General features: G+C 38.4%; 1 protein-coding gene and 1 long non-coding RNA gene across 2 annotated transcripts in view; one reads left to right on the top strand and one right to left on the bottom strand.

Moving 5' to 3' along the window:
* Nucleotides 1–918: 918 nt before the first annotated feature.
* Nucleotides 919–17354, bottom strand: part of LOC105059608 (uncharacterized) — a 38329-nt gene continuing 21893 nt past the window's right edge. The window contains exon 4 of the long non-coding RNA XR_012138528.1: nt 919–2136. This is a non-coding gene — a long non-coding RNA (uncharacterized lncRNA). The remainder of the gene's footprint in view (nt 2137–17354) is intronic.
* LOC105059614 (9-cis-epoxycarotenoid dioxygenase, chloroplastic) lies at nt 3365–5909 on the top strand. Its single transcript, XM_010942986.3, has one exon. It carries the CDS (start codon nt 3561–3563, stop codon nt 5406–5408), a length of 1848 nt encoding a protein of 615 aa, XP_010941288.1. The 5' UTR covers nt 3365–3560; the 3' UTR covers nt 5409–5909.

The raw sequence follows: 17354 nt of genomic DNA, 5'->3' as shown, positions 1-17354 counted from the left end.
TGAGTGAAAAATTTATGTTTTCTGCCTTATAAAACTTGTGCCTGTATTAGTGCTCGAAAGTGCAGAACGGTGGTCCCATCTTCCATCAAATTAGACTCATCTAATCTGATAATAAAAAAGTGAATCGGTCGAAGCCATCGATCTGTTCTGGTTCGTTACAAGTTGGGCCTCCTCCGATGGCTCAAATTAAATCATCGGAATTGGTAACATCACTATTGTTGGTCAATGAAGAATTAGGTTTCTTTTCTTCGATAAATGATGCTATGCTTTACCACCCAATTTCCTTGTTACTTCCTCGTGTTAGCATGGGGAGACGGCTGCGGTCCTGGTGGCTAGTGCAATTTCAACAAATTGATCGAATCACGATGTGACATGCCAATGCAATGTCAGCATGATGAGTCCTTTTGGCAGCAATAATTGATAGGGAAATGAAGCCATGCCAATCTGATTCCTGTATTCAAGTACCTAAGATTCATGCAGCATCATGGACTACGAAGCACGCCATGATCTACTCACATTAGCTAGTGGTATCGTGACAACCACTTGAATCCCAACTACTGGATCAGATTAGAAGATGACCATTAAAATTTGAAATCTGTGGAAACCTGATAGAGTAGGACCCTGATCCAACAGAAAAAAGGGCAAGTGCCCAAAAGAGCTAGCCTCTAAACCAATCTCCATTTCCATTATATCAAATGAGAAATAATGGAGATCGCCAAGTGTATCTGGCTTGTGATGGCACGTGGATCGATTCGAGAATGCCCGATCCAACGGCCGGGAGACATCCACAAGTTTATCATTTCTTAAGCAAATGTAGGATAAAATAATCCCCATCCTCAATGCGATGGGCAGTCAGCCATGAGAGCAGAGACCAATGGTCGGACCCAATCCAACATTTGTTAATTGTAAGTGTGTGTGTGTGTGCAAGACGAAGAGAGATGTGTGGAGAGAGATACGTCTGTTAGCTAATGATTGGAAGCTGAAGCCAGTTTATTTTAACTGAACAATTATAACACTTCTCTTTCTCCTGGTCTCTCTCAAGCACGCGATGGCATGCTCTCATTTCCAAAAGTGAATGTGGAAGGGTTGTTTTATATAATAAACGGGCAAAATATCCGGTTGGATGGATCTTTTGGGTGACAAGAGGGGGTGGTGATCTTGTTTTGTTAGGGGAGATATGTGGTGAAGACCGGCCATTTGACGAAGCATAGACTCCGTGGGCGGTGCCGTTTTGGAAGGGCGCCCATCAGGAGGAGTTGGGTTTGAGGTTCCAACAAGCAACATCTATTCTTGCTGGGTCCCTCCTCTTGTCTTCTTTCATTTTTTTTTTTTTTTTTTTTTGTGATTTTTAAAATTTCTCCTCCAAATATGTGGTTTGTATTACTGCCCGAGAATGGTAATGCTTAACTTGTTTGATCTGTTTAACTTAATTCAACCAACAATAGATTTGATTAGATTACCAATAAATAAGTTCGACCCAATTACCATCCATACTTTCAAGTTGATAATTAGGATTAACTATTCCTTTATCAATTCATTAAATTTTTTTTTAGTAACAAATTTGGAGTTAATAGAATTTTTTTGCCTTTGGACTCCAAATTGTAGGATCGGTCAAGTAAACGGTTAGGCCCTTAATAAAGTGCGCTGCTAGGATAGGTCGACTTCATTCAAGCAAAAAGGCCTTTAAGAACAAATCCTACCAAACGCGAGATGCATTAAATAAAAAGGAACAAGCATCTTAGCCAATGTAGGCAGTCCACGCCTAGGTCTGCCATCCCATCTCACTATAATATTTTTTTGTTTACCAGACATCTGAAGGCTACACAATGGTCACGTACTAACGAAACGGGTAATAATAAATCTTAAAGAATTATTTGATGCCCAAGCGGCCTAATTGGCCAACATAAGGACTGATCAGTCCCTTTCCTTTGTAGTGGGGAAGAAGGAGGACAACAGCAACAACCAACCATTAGAACGATCACCATTTTGCCACCTCTTTTGTTACCAGAGAAAGACCAGTAGTCATTGGCAAAAATTCTAAACACCGCGTTGAAATGACAAAAGAAAGTTTCTTCATTACGTTGGCCGTCTTTTAACTCGAAATACCCGATAAGCACCGCACACGGGGTGGGGGACCTGTAAAGACACAAAACGCATGTCCTCTAATCGTAGCCATTGTCAAGATGTTGATGTGATTCGTTCAGTCAACATGAAACAATAGAGTATACTGTCTTCTTCTCCATTTCTAGCAAAATTTCTATCCATAAATGACATACATGGTAGAAACATAGACAATATTTGCCCTATGAATGAGTTCATCCTACTCTGCCACCCATCTGTCATATCAAATTGGGAGAGTAAGACTTTAGAATGAAAATTGGAACGAGTAACTTTCATTCCAGCTATCTTATCGGAAGGAGTCCTATTTCAATTTCGATTTTCAAAAAAAATAAAAATTTTCTCAATTCTTCAAAATTTAATCTCTACTCTTCCATACACACTTTTTCTCCTAGTATTCAAATGCCATTTTAATTCCTGTTCCAATAATGAAGCAAATGCGTCAGGAGATACTGCCGGTTCTAATTTGAATTCCAATCTATTCTAATTCCGAGCACGAACCAAACACACCCTAAGAGTAAATTTATCTAAAATCCTATTCCACAACACACATAAGAGGTGAAAAAATATGCAACATTTGCAATACATGATATATGTAGTAAATCTTCAACCAAATGGGTGCATCCTCTTGTACCATTTGGTAGGTAGGTGTATGATAAATACTCGTATAGCTACGGTTGCGGTGGTCATGTGGGGTGTGAGGGGAAAACGGGCAGCATGCTTTGCCTAAAGAAATGGGCAGAGAGTGTTGGGAATTATAATGACAGAGAACCCAGTGAGGGAGAGGGAGCATCTCCAAGTCTCAAATTTCTATCAACACATCCCGGTTCTTTCCTCTGGAGATGGACATCCGATCTAAAATTCTTTCTCAAATCTTACTATTAACTATTTTGACTCTGGAGGTAGTCGATACGCCTGGTCTTTCATCTATTTAATAAAATCTAAAAAAAAAATAAAAAAAAAAGGAGACAAATGGAGATATCTGAGCCCACCAACGCAGTCGTGTCACTCTCCTCCCAGCACAACAAACCCCTCCGTCCCTTCTTCCCAAAAGTATTCCCCCCTGCTGTTTTCTTTAACGAAAAAGAAATTTTTTTTAGTTCGGCCATTTAGAAATCCATGTCGATCCCCATTTCTCCTTTCCGTGGAATCCACCACGTGGGCTTCTCGAAGGTGTCGTTGCTCAAGACAAGCCCCCCCCTTCCCCTTCTCTCCCACACTCTATAAATAGACTTCATCTCCCAATCCCCCTCCCCCAAATCGAACGCCTTCAAATCTTAAACAAAAAAACAAAAGGAAAAAAAAGAAAAAAAAGAGGAAAAAAAAAAATCACCGACCCGGACTCCCCCGACTCCCGAAGAAGCTCAAACTTAGAGCCCAAACTCTCCCCCCACCCGCCTTCCTTGCTTTCCTCTCTTCCTCCTCTTGTTCGAACCCAAACCATGACGGCCTCCACCAATCTCCACTCAGGAGTAGCCGACCACCTCTACACAGCCCACCAATCGAATCCTCTCTTGGGCCTCAATCGCTCTAAATCTTTTATCAAATTACTAAGAACGCCTCCACCCCAACCCACCTGCATCCATTGTTCCACCTCCTCCCATTCCATCCTCAACCTCTCCACCCACTCCTCTTCCTACTTCCCACCATCTCCTTATCTCAAGGAGGACTTGCCGTCGCCGGCGACGTCGACCAAGCCCGATCAGCGGAACCACCGCCCCCAGACCGCACGGCCACAGTGGAACTTCATCCAGCGACTGGCCGCCGCCGCCCTCGATGCCGTCGAGAACGCCTTCATATCCAACGTGCTCGAAGGCCCGCACCTGCTGCCCCAGACCGCCGACCCCGCCGTCCAGATCGCCGGCAACTTCGCTCCCGTCGACGAGCAGCCTCCCCACCATGACCTCCCCGTCTCCGGACGGATCCCGCCGTCCATCAATGGTGTGTACGTGCGGAACGGCGCCAACCCGCTATTCGAGCCCGTCGCCGGCCACCACTTCTTCGACGGCGACGGTATGGTCCACGCCGTCCGCCTCCGCAATGGCAGCGCCAGCTACGCGTGCCGGTTCACCGAGACGGAGCGCCTCCGGCAGGAACGCGCGATCGGGCGGCCGATCTTCCCCAAGGCCATCGGCGAGCTCCACGGCCACTCCGGCATCGCCCGCCTCCTCCTCTTCTACGCCCGCGGCCTCTTCGGCCTCGTCGACGCCTCCCACGGAACCGGCGTCGCCAACGCCGGCCTCATCTATTTCCACGACCGCCTCCTCGCCATGTCGGAGGACGATCTCCCCTACCACGTCCGCATCACACCCTCTGGCGACCTCGAGACCGTCGGCCGCTACGACTTCGACGGGCAGCTCCGCTCCGCCATGATCGCCCACCCCAAGCTCGATCCGGCCACCCGCGAGCTCTTCGCTCTCAGCTACGACGTCATCCAGAAGCCGTACCTCAAGTACTTCCGCTTCTCCCCCGACGGCAACAAGTCGCCGGACGTCGAGATCCCCCTCGACCAGCCGACCATGATGCACGACTTCGCCATGACCGACAATTTCGTCGTGATCCCCGACCAGCAGGTAGTCTTCAAGCTCCAGGAGATGATCCGCGGCGGCTCGCCGGTCGTCTACGACCGGAGCAAGACCTCCCGCTTCGGGATCCTCCCCAAGTACGCCGCCGACGCGTCGGAGATGATGTGGGTCGACGTTCCCGACTGCTTCTGTTTCCACCTCTGGAACGCATGGGAGGAGCCCGCCACCGGCGAGGTCGTCGTCATCGGCTCCTGCATGACGCCGGCCGATTCCATATTCAACGAGAACGACGAGAGCCTCAAGAGCGTGCTGTCGGAGATCCGGCTCGATCCATCGACCGGCAAGTCCACCCGCCGGCACATTCTCGCCCCCGACGACCAATTGAACCTGGAGGCCGGAATGGTGAACCGGAACAAGCTCGGTCGGAAGACCCGCTACGCCTACCTGGCCATCGCGGAGCCGTGGCCCAAGGTGTCGGGCTTCGCGAAGGTGGACCTGTTAACCGGCGAGGTGGCCAAGTTCATGTACGGCGGCAGCCGGTACGGCGGGGAGCCGTACTTCGTGGCGAGGGATGCGGCATCGCCGAGGGAGGATGACGGGCACGTGCTGGCCTTCATGCACGATGAAACGACGTCGGAGTCGGAGCTGCTCATCGTCAACGCTGCCGACATGCGGCTCCAGGCGTCGGTGAAGCTGCCATCCAGAGTTCCCTATGGCTTTCATGGGACATTCATCAACTCAAAGGACTTGGAGTCACAGGCTTAGAAGAGGAGGCCACCCCTCTTCTTCTGTATCTATCTTCTTCCTTTGAGGGTGAGGGGAGATTTACCAGAGGGATATGCTTGATGGAGGTCCCCGGAGTCTCCCTGGTTAGTTTATTCTGTTTGGTTTACCATGTTTTGTTTTTACCGTTGGTTTCTTTTCTACAGTTAGTAGTACTTTAGGACCGTGAGAGAGTAGAGACCAGCTCGTAGCTTTGTTTGGGGCTGTAGTTAGGTTTGGCGAGCTCAGCTGGTCTCTGTTATTCTTTCTTTCCCCTTTTTTCCCCTCCTCCTCTCTCAGTTTATAGGTAGTGAGACCGTTGTTGATGATAGCTTTGTTTCCATAATAATTCTCTTCACGATCTTCTCATGTCTTTGTCTATTGAGTGAAGGGGGATCATGTATTCGTGTGTAGGGAAGCACAGGGCCCCATCCCCTTGGTTTCCTGGCTTGTGAATATTATTCAGAATAAAATATATATGTATATGTTGTTGTTGTTGCACAAGATCGGTCTTCCTCCCTCCCTCCCTCCCTCTCTCTCTCTCTCTCTCTTGGTGACAGGATAGTGCAGGAGTGCCAGTGATAAAGACCAACTGATTTAATTTATTTATCATATCAAATTAAAAAAAAAAATTAAAGATCAAAGATTAAATTCTAAGGCTCTTAAAAAGGAGCTACTGTATCGACTTCGGATGTCTTCCCCCTCTTTTTCCTTCTGTTTGGGAGGAAAATAAGATAACCATGTCTCAATTCACAGCCCCCTCTCCGTCTCTCCGCTCCCATATGAAAAGCAGGGCCTTCACCTGGACAAACTTAACCAAGGTTTAGCTTAAGGAAGGATATTTTTTTCTCTTAACATACGTCTACGAGCGAGGGAGGGGAGGGGTGTGTGGGTGGACAGGGAGAACATGAGGTCAAAATTTCCGAGCACAGAGAGAGAGAGAGGTCAAAGTTTTAATGCCTTGAGATGCTCCGTGCCAGAGAATGGGAAGTGCAGTAGGTGGGTACTGTGAAAAAACGGTGCTATAGTTTTTCCGTTTTGCAGGAAAAAAAATGTAACGGAGGAAAAAAAAAAAAAAAAAACCTTACACGTTCTGCTGACCTATGGGACTTGATGAGATAGAGAGAGAGTGACAGGGAGAAAGAAAGTAGGATATAACTTTTTCTATGCAAAGAGGAAGAGGGTGACGTTTTTGTCGGGGCATTCGGGAACGACACGACGCCTCAGCCCCCCTGTCAAAAGGTAGTGCGTGTGACTCAACTCATACCTGAACCCTTCCCCCAACCCACACCACCCCTTCTCTCTCTCTCACACGTACACACACCAAAACACATTGCTATTTGTTAGAATCACAATCTTTGATTAAACTAATCCATCAAACCAAATTATCTAACTTTTTGTCCATATAGATGATATGTGATCTAATTCAGAAGCGCATGCACTTGAATATTAGAGAACCAAAATGCTCCAATGTGGTTTGCTAGAATAATATATGTACATCCTAACCAATCGAACTTTGGCTTTTATGTGATTTGGATGAGATTCACAGCTTCAGCAGCAGTGACTTGGAAGTGTTGAACACATCTCTTTACAAAACTTTATCCTCCTCGTTCTCTTTCCTTTTGTCATAAGCCCCACCAGCTTCCTTTGGTGTCCATCTTAACGAACAAATCCACCGGCCACTATTAATTACTCTTCCGAGGATATCTCATACACACATCTCTCTCTCTCTCTCTCTCTCTCTCTACATTCTCCGAAGGCAGTAGATCAGGGGAAATAAGTCAGTCAAGAAATGAAGCTTGGCTTATTTATGAATTCCTCCGTCACTCTCCTGCCTAGTTTCAATCCTCTCTCACACTATTTTCAGCCAAAAACCATTGTTCAACAAACCAAAAAAATCGCAAAACTTGTCCAGTACCACCTATAACCAATTCACATGAATGTCGATATCCCACTCCATTCAATCAATCGCATCCAATCCTGACATTTGCTGTTTATATTGTAATACAAATGTGACAACCTATTGACCTACCACCAATTTGGATGGCCATCGTTTGCTTTCAACTCCAAATGTTTCTGGTGAATGGCAAGACACCTTGCGCACTCGCAAGTTGCAACATGCAGTGTGACATCCACTTCTCCCACTGGGGTAATGCTGGTCTACCTCCAAAAACCGGGCAAAGCGAGGTTAATAATTAGGTGCACCGGAGGGTGAGACCAACGCAAATACCTTCGTAAAACCATCATTTCCCATCGTCATCACACTATCATCATCATCATTCACCGCCTTATACTGGTCTCATGGCTGTTATTGCATCTTCTAGGTCGAGAAAATGCGATGTTGGTCACACATAGAAGGCAAATCCCATAATCCCTAGGCAGTAGATACAACATTAGGCTCATCAAAGGAAATGCACCCTACTAGGGGTATGGTTTTCAGTCCTAGAAGTGGTTGCATGCGTAGACCACAAGAACAGTAGTTAACTAGAGGCCATCTAATTGGACAAGATGAGGAACGGCTACAAGTAGACATTGGTGGTTCATATGGTTGTGATTCCTTCTCTCATTGAGAGTGAACACTTTGGGTGAAGTTTGTTCATGTTTTTGGGTGAAGTTATTCCAATCGGATTGCCATGACCTCAACGACAAAAGGAAACATCACTAAAATGGGGCACTGCCAGACATTAATTGGAATGAGAACACAATAACAAACAACCAGTTTGTATTACCAAACGTTGGATATATGTTCTTTGGCTTGTTTGCAGGTTAGGTTTAGAGTTGAAAAATGGTGTATTAAGCTGTCAATTAAGACTGATAATTTGTACTAGGTTGGGTATCAACATACTGAGTGCTATGCTGTAGTTTCTTAATAATTGTTCCTTTGAGAAATAGTTTCTTAAGTAATTGTATTATTTCAATGCATATATTGACTTTATGTTAATTTACCTGCCTAATTCTCTCTGGTGAAATAAGACAATATGAATCTCGTAACAAATCAAGCGATCACTCTAGTTGATTCTTCAAGCTATGATATCACAATTTGATAATCACCGTTTAGACATCAATTCACAGTGAATAAAACTTTTCAATTGCCGGTTTCCCTTCAGAAAGCCAAGCAAAGCTTCATCCAGCAGGCACCAGCTAGTTCCCAAGTCCTAGGTTCAAGGGAAGAATTCTTAATACCTAAAAGCAAGATAAGATGCTTAGTAGGTCTAGTTAGCGTTGGATCTCTCTCTCTCTCTCTCTCCCCCCCTCCCCTCCCAAACCACACCCCCCCCCCCCCCCCACCACACACACATATATTAATAATAATCTTGTAACAAATCAAGCAATCACTCTAGTTGATTCTTCAAGTTATGATACTACAATTTGATAATTACTATTGAGATGTCAATTCACACCGAATAAAACTTTTCGATTGTAGGTTCCCCTTCATATAACCAACCAAAGCAAAGCTTCATGGAGCAAGCACTATTTCTCAAGTACTAGGTTCAAGGTAAGAATTCTTTATAACCAAAAGCAAGATAAGATACTTAGTAGGTCTAGTTACTTAGTGCTGTATGCATGCATGTGTATATACTTCAATCCAAGAGGATCCCTGGACCCCAATTATGGACCATGTTGGCCGCTTTGAGTAGGTCTAGATAGAGTTTGCGAGTAAAATCAGCTACATTCAAGACTCAATCAGAAAGCATAACCTCCAGATATCATGACCCTTTTTAAAAATCAGGTATCCATTTTCAGTATTTTAAGATCCAAAAAAAAAAAAAAAAACTCTCATGGAGCACTACAAGGAAAGAAAATTTTACGATGAAATTATTTGCCACGAAAATTTTTTCATTGGTAATAAAGATATTTACGATAGAAAAATAAATTCATTGTCAATAATAAATTATTTACGATGAAAATATTTTTCGTCGCAAATAGTATCATATTAGCGATGGAAAAAAATTTCATCGTAAATACTAATTATTTGCGATGATTATTTTCATCGTACATAATAAAATATTTATTTTAATTTTAAATTTTTAAATATTAATGATAAAAATATTTTCATCGTAAATAGTAGAGTATTTGCGATGGAAAGCAAATTTTCATCGTAAATACGAATTATTTACGACGTAAAATTTTCATCATTAATATATAAAAAAATAAAAAAATTTAAAAATTATAGATTATTAGAGATGAAAAATTTTTGTTGTAAATAGTAGAGTATTTACGATGAAAAGTCATTTTTCGTCACAAACACTAACCTGTTTACGATGAAAAATTTTCGTCACTAATATTGAAAAAAATAAAAAATTTAAAAAATTTAAAAATTATAGATTATTAGTGACGAAAAATTTTTATCGTAAATAGTCAAGTATTTACGATGAAAATTGACTTTTCGTCGCAAATACTCTACTATTTACGACGAAAATTTTTCATCGCTAATATATGAAAAAAATAAAAAATTTTAAAAATTTTAAAATTATAGATTATTAGCGACGAAAAATTTTCATCGTAAAAAGTGGAGTATTTGTGATGGAAATTGACTTTTCGTTGCAAATACTCTACTATTTACGATGAAATTTTTTCATTGCTAATACATGAAAAAAATAAAAAAATTTAAAAATTACATATTATTAGTGAGAAAAATTTTTCATCGTAAATAGTAGAATATTTGTGACGAAAACTCAATTTCCATCGCAAATACTCCACTATTTATGATGAAAATTTTTCATCGCTAATATATGAAAAAAATAAAAAAATTTAAAAATTTAAAAATTACATATTTATTTGCGACGAAAATATTACGTCGTAAATAATTGAGTATTTACGACAGAACGTCAATTTTCATCGCAAATATGAATTATTTACGATAAAAAAAATTTCGTCGCTAATATTTGAAAAAAAATAAAAAATTTTAAAAATTTTAGATTATTAATGACGAAAATATTTCATCATAAATAATTGAGTATTTACGATGAAAATTGACGTTTCGTCGTAAATATTCTACTATTTATGACGAAAATTTTTCGTCACTAATATATAAAAAAATAAAAAAAATTAAAAATTACATATTATTAGTGATGAAATTTTTTTACCGTAAATAAAGAAGTATTTGTGACAAAATTAGCTTTCTGTCGCAAATACTACACTATTTACAATGAAAAATTTTTGCTGCTAATATTTAAAAAAAATAAAAAATTTTTAAAATTTAAAAATTTTAAATTATTAGCGATGAAAATATTACGTTGTAAATAATTGAGTATTTACGATAAAAATTAATGTTTATCGTAAATACTCTACTATTTACGACGAAAATTTTTCATCGTAAATAGTAGAGTATTTATGACGAAAAGCTCCTTTCCATCGTCAATACTCTACTATTTACGATGAAAAATTTTCATCACTAATATTTAAAAAAAAATAAAAATTTAAAAATTATGAATTATTTACGACGAAAATCTTATGTCATAAATAATTGAGTATTTACGATGAAAAGTGACTTTTCATCATAAATACTCATCTATTTATGATAAAAAATTTTGTCGCTAATATATAAAAAAATTAAAAATTTAAAAAATTTAAAAATTACAGATTATTAGCTACAAAAAAAAAATTTTCATCGTAAATAGTCAATTATTTATGATAAAAATAGTTTCATCGTCAATATTTTTAAAAAAATTAAAAAATATAAAAATTACAGATTATTTGCGATAAAAATATTACGTCGTAAATAACTTAGTGTTTGCGATGAAAACATATTTTTCATTGTAAATAGTCTATTATTTACGATAAAAAAAATTAAAAATTGATCATTATTTGCGACAATACTTTTCGTCTTTAAGTTTCTTTGAATCTGTCTCATTGCTCAATTTTGCATAGATTGTTGGTTTTGTGGACTGACCAGAGATCACAAGGTACAAAGGCCTTGTATCTGCTCAAGAACATAAAAAAGAGGTGATACTGGATCTTTATACATTAAAACATGATCCACAAAAAGGTTATTCACATGGTACTTGATCTTTATACATTAAAACACGATATTGGATCTCAATTATTTACGACGAAAATTTTTTGTCGTTAATACTTCATTATTTACGATGAAATAATTTCATCGCTAATAATTAAAAATTATAAATTTAAAAAAATAATTTTTGATACTGAAAAAAAATCATTCTCTCAGTATCCAGACTTTATTGGATGATACAATAAAATTCTTTATCTACAATCGAATCAACCATCTATAAGATCCAGGAGCAAACCGCCTCAGAAAATTAAACGCAAGAAAATTTGATTCATAGAAAATATCAACTTCCAACTGTATAAAGAACAAAACTTTATCAACTATTTGTGGACTAAAATGTGTCATTTACTTCTAAACTATATGCGGAAGGCCTTTGCTGGGTCCTTCAATATTATTTTTCAAGAGTATATTCATGATCTTAATTGGTATGCGATGATTATTTGCCGCAGATACTCTCTAACTAGCTGAACTCTTATTATTGCTATCAAGTTTAAGATTTATCCTAAGATTGACATACTCTTGAGTAGGTATTATCCATTCTACTATACTCTTTTTGCGTTGGATTTCAAGGATCTTAGCTGCTCGCGCAGATTAAATTTGACTTCGAATGTCCATTCAAACCTTTTGATCAACTCATGGCAGTGTTGCCATCAAAAAAATAAATCTAATTAGTTAATTTTTTTTAATTATAAATTATGTTTGATTGTTAGTTAATATCCATAATTTATCAGCAGAAAAACGATTCTCATCCGACGATACATGATTACATAATTATTTTGCATACGTAACTTTTTTTAATATACATAATTTTTTAAAAAAAATCATAAATTAACTATTTATATAAATTTTTTTATTAATATTTTATTTTTCATCATGAATATTTTTTAATGTCATTTTTTGTAGTTAAATTTTTTGGATATAAAATTTTCTTAGTGAGAAAAATCTAAAATTAAATTTTTATGAAATTGTTATTGAAAATTTTTTTTGCAAAAATTATTTTCGATGAAAACTATATTTACGTTGCTAATAAGATTATTAACGACTAAAATTTAGTTTTCATCATAAATAATTTTTTTAATATAATTTTTTAAGAGGAAAAAATTTTTTAATGGAGAATTTTTTATTTTTTTGATAGATTTATTGACAACGAAATTTTAGTTTTCGTTGCTAATAACATTATTGATGATGAATCTTTTTCATTGATAATAATTTTTTAATTTTTGATGAAAATTATTAGCGATAAAAATTATTTTTATTGCTAATAAGATAATTAACGATGAAATATTTTATTTTCATTGTAAATAATATTTTAAAAAATGAAGGTAATTTTTTTTGACAGGAATTATTAGCGATAAAAATTATTTTTTCGTCGCTAATAACATAGTTAATGATGAAAATTTTTTTTATCGTAAATAATTTTTTTGGAGAAAAATTTTTTTAACGAAGAATTTTTTTAGCGAGAAAATGGAGAAAAAAATTTTTTTTGATAGAAATTATTAACGATGAAAATTATTTTTCCATCGCTAATAACGTTATTAACGATAAAATTTTTTTTCATCGCAAATATTTTTTTTGTGGCAAAAATTTTTTATCGAATTTTTTTTTGAATTATTAGCGACGAAAATTAGTTTTCGTTTCTAATAACGTTATTAGCAACGAAAAATTACGTTGCTAATACTCATGCTTTCAATCAACGTTAAATCGGCGTCTCTTCGCACGTAACCGCACGAAACCCTTATCCCCCCTCTTTTCTTTCCGTGATCTCTCTCCCTCTCCTTGAGCTCTCCTCTCTTCGTGCTCTCCCCTCCGTCTCTTCCCACCGGCAAGCCCCTCTCCACCGCCGCCGTCCGCTGATCGCACCGCCCACCGGAGGTAAGGTTTTCAACTTTATTTTTTGTGTTGATCGGGCCATCGGGGTGCGGAGCCATCCGCGGGGGGGGGGGGGGGTGTCGTGGGCCACCGACGACGCCATGGGGTTGGGAAGGGGTCGACCGACGAGGAGGGGGCGAGATCCAAACAGGGGGAGGGGGTGGGATGGGGCCGAAGGGGCGAATGGGGTCGGAGAGGGGGCAGCCGATGGCGATGGAGATGGGGCCAGGGAGGGGGTCTGCCGGCAGGGAGGTTATCGACTGGTGAGGAGGGGGTATGGGGCATAGGCATGTGAGATGGGATGAGGGGCGGGATGGGGCTGGGGGGGATGGGGCCAGGGAGGGGGCGGCCGGTGGCGACGGAGACGGGGCCGGGGAGGTTGTCGCCGGCGGAGACAGGGTCGGGGTGGGAGGCGGTCAGCGGCCGGGGGAGACGGGGCCGGGGAGGGGGCAGTGGCGGGGAGGGGTTTGCACGGTGGGGAGGGAGGAAGGGAAGAGAGAAATGAAGGAAAAAAAAGAAATAAAAAAAATAAAAAAATAAAATATTAATCAAATATTTTATTATTTGATTAATAAAAATAAAATCTGAATCACGATCCGAATTGGATCGAAGTCAGGATCCGAATCGAGATCTCGATTCAGATTGAGATCTAAATCGAGATCTGATCCAGGCGGCATAGGATCTGTGACAGTGCCAGCACCGTGGGAGTGGGGGCCGTGAGAGACCAAGTCCGAGTGGTGTGGGGTGTGTGACGGCGACGGCAACGACACCGTGGGAGCAAGGATCGCGGGGGCCGAGTCCGGACGATACGGGGTGTGTGACGGTACCGGCATCGTGGGAGTAGGGGCCATGGGAGGCCGAGTCCGATGCTTGTTCAGAAAAAAAATTATTTAGAAAAAAATATTTATAGATAAAAAATATTTTAAAAAAATAAAATAAAATTATAAAATAAAATTTAGATAAAAAATATTTTAGAAAAAAATAAAAAATCATCAAGTCTTCGGGATTAGGTTTCGTGTTATTATTTTTTGTTAATATTATTTTGCATGCTCAACTGCTTATAGTTTATTTTATATTTATTATATAAATTTATTTTATATTTATTGCATGCTCAACTACTTATAGTTTTTGTTATTACTATTTAATATTATATTCATTTATATATCAAGAATTGCAGGAATGGCATCAGGAGACAGACGACGATGTTCATGTTCACTGTCTACCTCAGAGGCTGAGGTGCCTTCATCGATTTCTACTATCGTACCAGTTCCGTCATAAGAAAGTCTTGCACTGGCAGGTCCCAGTGAGACAGGTTTGAGTGAGACAGATCTGAGTAGTATTATTATTCTTTTTATATAATAAAATTTATTTTTTTTATTTGAATAGCTATCATATTAATGATTTATTTATTATTGTTTCAGGTCAGTTTCTACCGATAGTGAGGTGAGGACGAGGTCCATGAAAGAACCTCACTCTAGAGCATTGGAGACGCGAGTACTCGAGACAGCATCTCCGTATCGAGATACCATCCGGCTACACCAGGCCCATTAGGGGATGGTGCGAGCCATGGCAGACCGAGCTGGGCATCATATGCCGCAGCTATGCCCCTGTGACGCTTTTCGATTGACGTCACGTTGTACCGATTCAGAGAAATATTTTCTACACCCACTTACAGGTAAAATAAATTATACCGTGAATATTTAATTAGTATGGTATTCTTCTAATATTTGTTATTAGCAGGATATTTTTGATATTATTGATTTTGAGGAGGATCGTGTGCGACGAGCTGTGGGCGCTCATTTATCTTTGCGTTTCAAGAATTATTGCCACCGCATCCATTAGCATTGGTACCATATGATGCAGGATCATGGGGAGGAGGCAGCACGGCAGTGGCCCTATGACAGCATCATTATGGATGATTGGACTGTCATATGCCAGCATTATGAGGATCCGGCATACCAGATTACACATCCAAATTTTATTTTTTTAGAGTTTAATCATTGAATTATTTATTCTTAAATTAAATTTATTATCTACTAATTTAACTGGTAATTATACAGAGAAGATTGTCCAGAATGCCACGAATCGGATAAGACAGACTGTACCACATTATGGAGGTTCAAGATCATTCGCTCATCACATGAAGCAGATGGTAAGTAATTTTTAATTAGTATATAATTTTTTAACTATTTAAAATTTTTTTAATTAATTGTTCTCAAATTGCAGAGAGATGCTGAGAGTGACAAGCTTCCTGATAGGATTGACATCTACCAATAGACCCACCAGCGATGGTCAGGAGAGTGGACGATAGGGAGCCAGAAGCTTTTTATAAGTTTTTTTAATTATTTTTTTTATTTACAGTTTGATTTTTATTACAAAATTAAAATAGCTATAACTTTAACTTTCAGGACTGTATGACAGACATGAGATCCCAACCTACCTCTGAGGGCTCAACCGCACCCACAGATGACGAGATCTGTGATCAGGTGCTTGGTACGAGATCTTATTATGTTAAGGGTCTAGGATATGGGATTACTGCTCCCTCATCCTCACGCTCGTCTAGGGCTGACATCCATGCTGCCTGCGATGTTTGGCTGACGGAGGTACAGAGGCAGACTACTGAAGATCGACAGCAAGCTCATGAGTTGGCTGCATGCGTCGACGAGCATCAGCGGCTCCAAATCCAAATAATGAAGTGGATGACGTAAATGGAGCGGACGATACAACTGATGAAGTAGCAGCAGGCCGATCTGAGCACTTTTCTTCTCCAGCTCGTTCTCCTTCTGCAGATGCCGACACTTGATGACCTCTTTATATAATTTTTTATTTTTATTTCAAACCTCTTGTAATTTTAATTTAATATAATAAAATAATAAAATTTATTTATAGATTTATTATGTAAATTTTTTATTTTTAATTTATAAAAAATATTATAAATATAAATTAAAAATATATATATTCATAAATTATTTTTTAAAAAAATATTTATAAATTATTAGTGATGGAATTATTCTCCATGAAATATTGATCGCCAAAAAGATTTTGCTACGACGAAAAATTGATCGTAAATAAAATTTTTAATAAATTTAAAAATATTAAAATTTTATATTAAATTCATAGCGACGAAAATATTTTCGTCGCTAATAAGCACATTTACGATGAAAAATTTTTGTCTCTAATATTTTTATAAATTTAATTTTTATAAATATTTTTAATTAAATTAATAGCAATGAAAAATTTTCGTCACAAAAAATCTTATTTGCGACGAAAATTTTTTATCGCTAAAAGTTTTAAAAAATTTGATCTTCATAAAAATTTTTAATTAAATTAATAGCGATGAAAATATTTTCATCGCTATTAATTTATTATTTATTAGCGACGTTAAATTTCGTCGCAAATATTTTTTTTTACGACTAAAATTTTTCGTCGTAAATAGTTTTCAAAAAAATAAATTTTTTTAATGATGAAAATTTTTTGTCACAAATAAATGATTATTTGTGATGAAAATTTTTTTCCATCGTAAAATATTATCAACGATGCGATTATTGACGATGAAATATTAACGACGAAAATTTCATCGCTAATAGCGAAAATTTCATCGCTAATAACTATTAGCGATGAAAATAGGTTATTAGTGACGAAAAATTTTCGTCGCTAATAATCTATTTTGTTGTAGTGGAGTACTAAGATTGTATAATAGTTTTATAGGAGTTTGTTATTGTTTGGAACTTAAAACAAGCCGGTGAAAAAAAACTATCCTTTTCGATTCTTTTTGACTATGTGTATCTTTCAATCTAAAAGGAACTATATAACTTAACAGGAGACGAAATTAATATAGAAGTTGATGTCTAACTCTAGAACGAGTTTCATTCCAATATAATTTTCTAATGCTTTTAGGAACATATCCTCCTTTGACTAGAAAAAGATGCGACCCAAATTTGGCAAACTGGATCTCATTAGTGTAAATAAAAGCTAGAAAATCTACTTGTGATTTTTAATTTTCTTATTGTTTTCTGTGATAGCTTATAGCTGAGTAGATTGAAGGAATTACTTTCCCCTCTCTCTCT

The sequence above is a fragment of the Elaeis guineensis genome, chromosome 2 (assembly GCF_000442705.2).
Source record: "Elaeis guineensis isolate ETL-2024a chromosome 2, EG11, whole genome shotgun sequence".
NCBI classification, from domain to species: domain Eukaryota; kingdom Viridiplantae; phylum Streptophyta; class Magnoliopsida; order Arecales; family Arecaceae; genus Elaeis; species Elaeis guineensis.
Note: the sequence above shows the minus strand (reverse complement) of the source record. Positions and strands in the feature narration are given on the sequence as shown.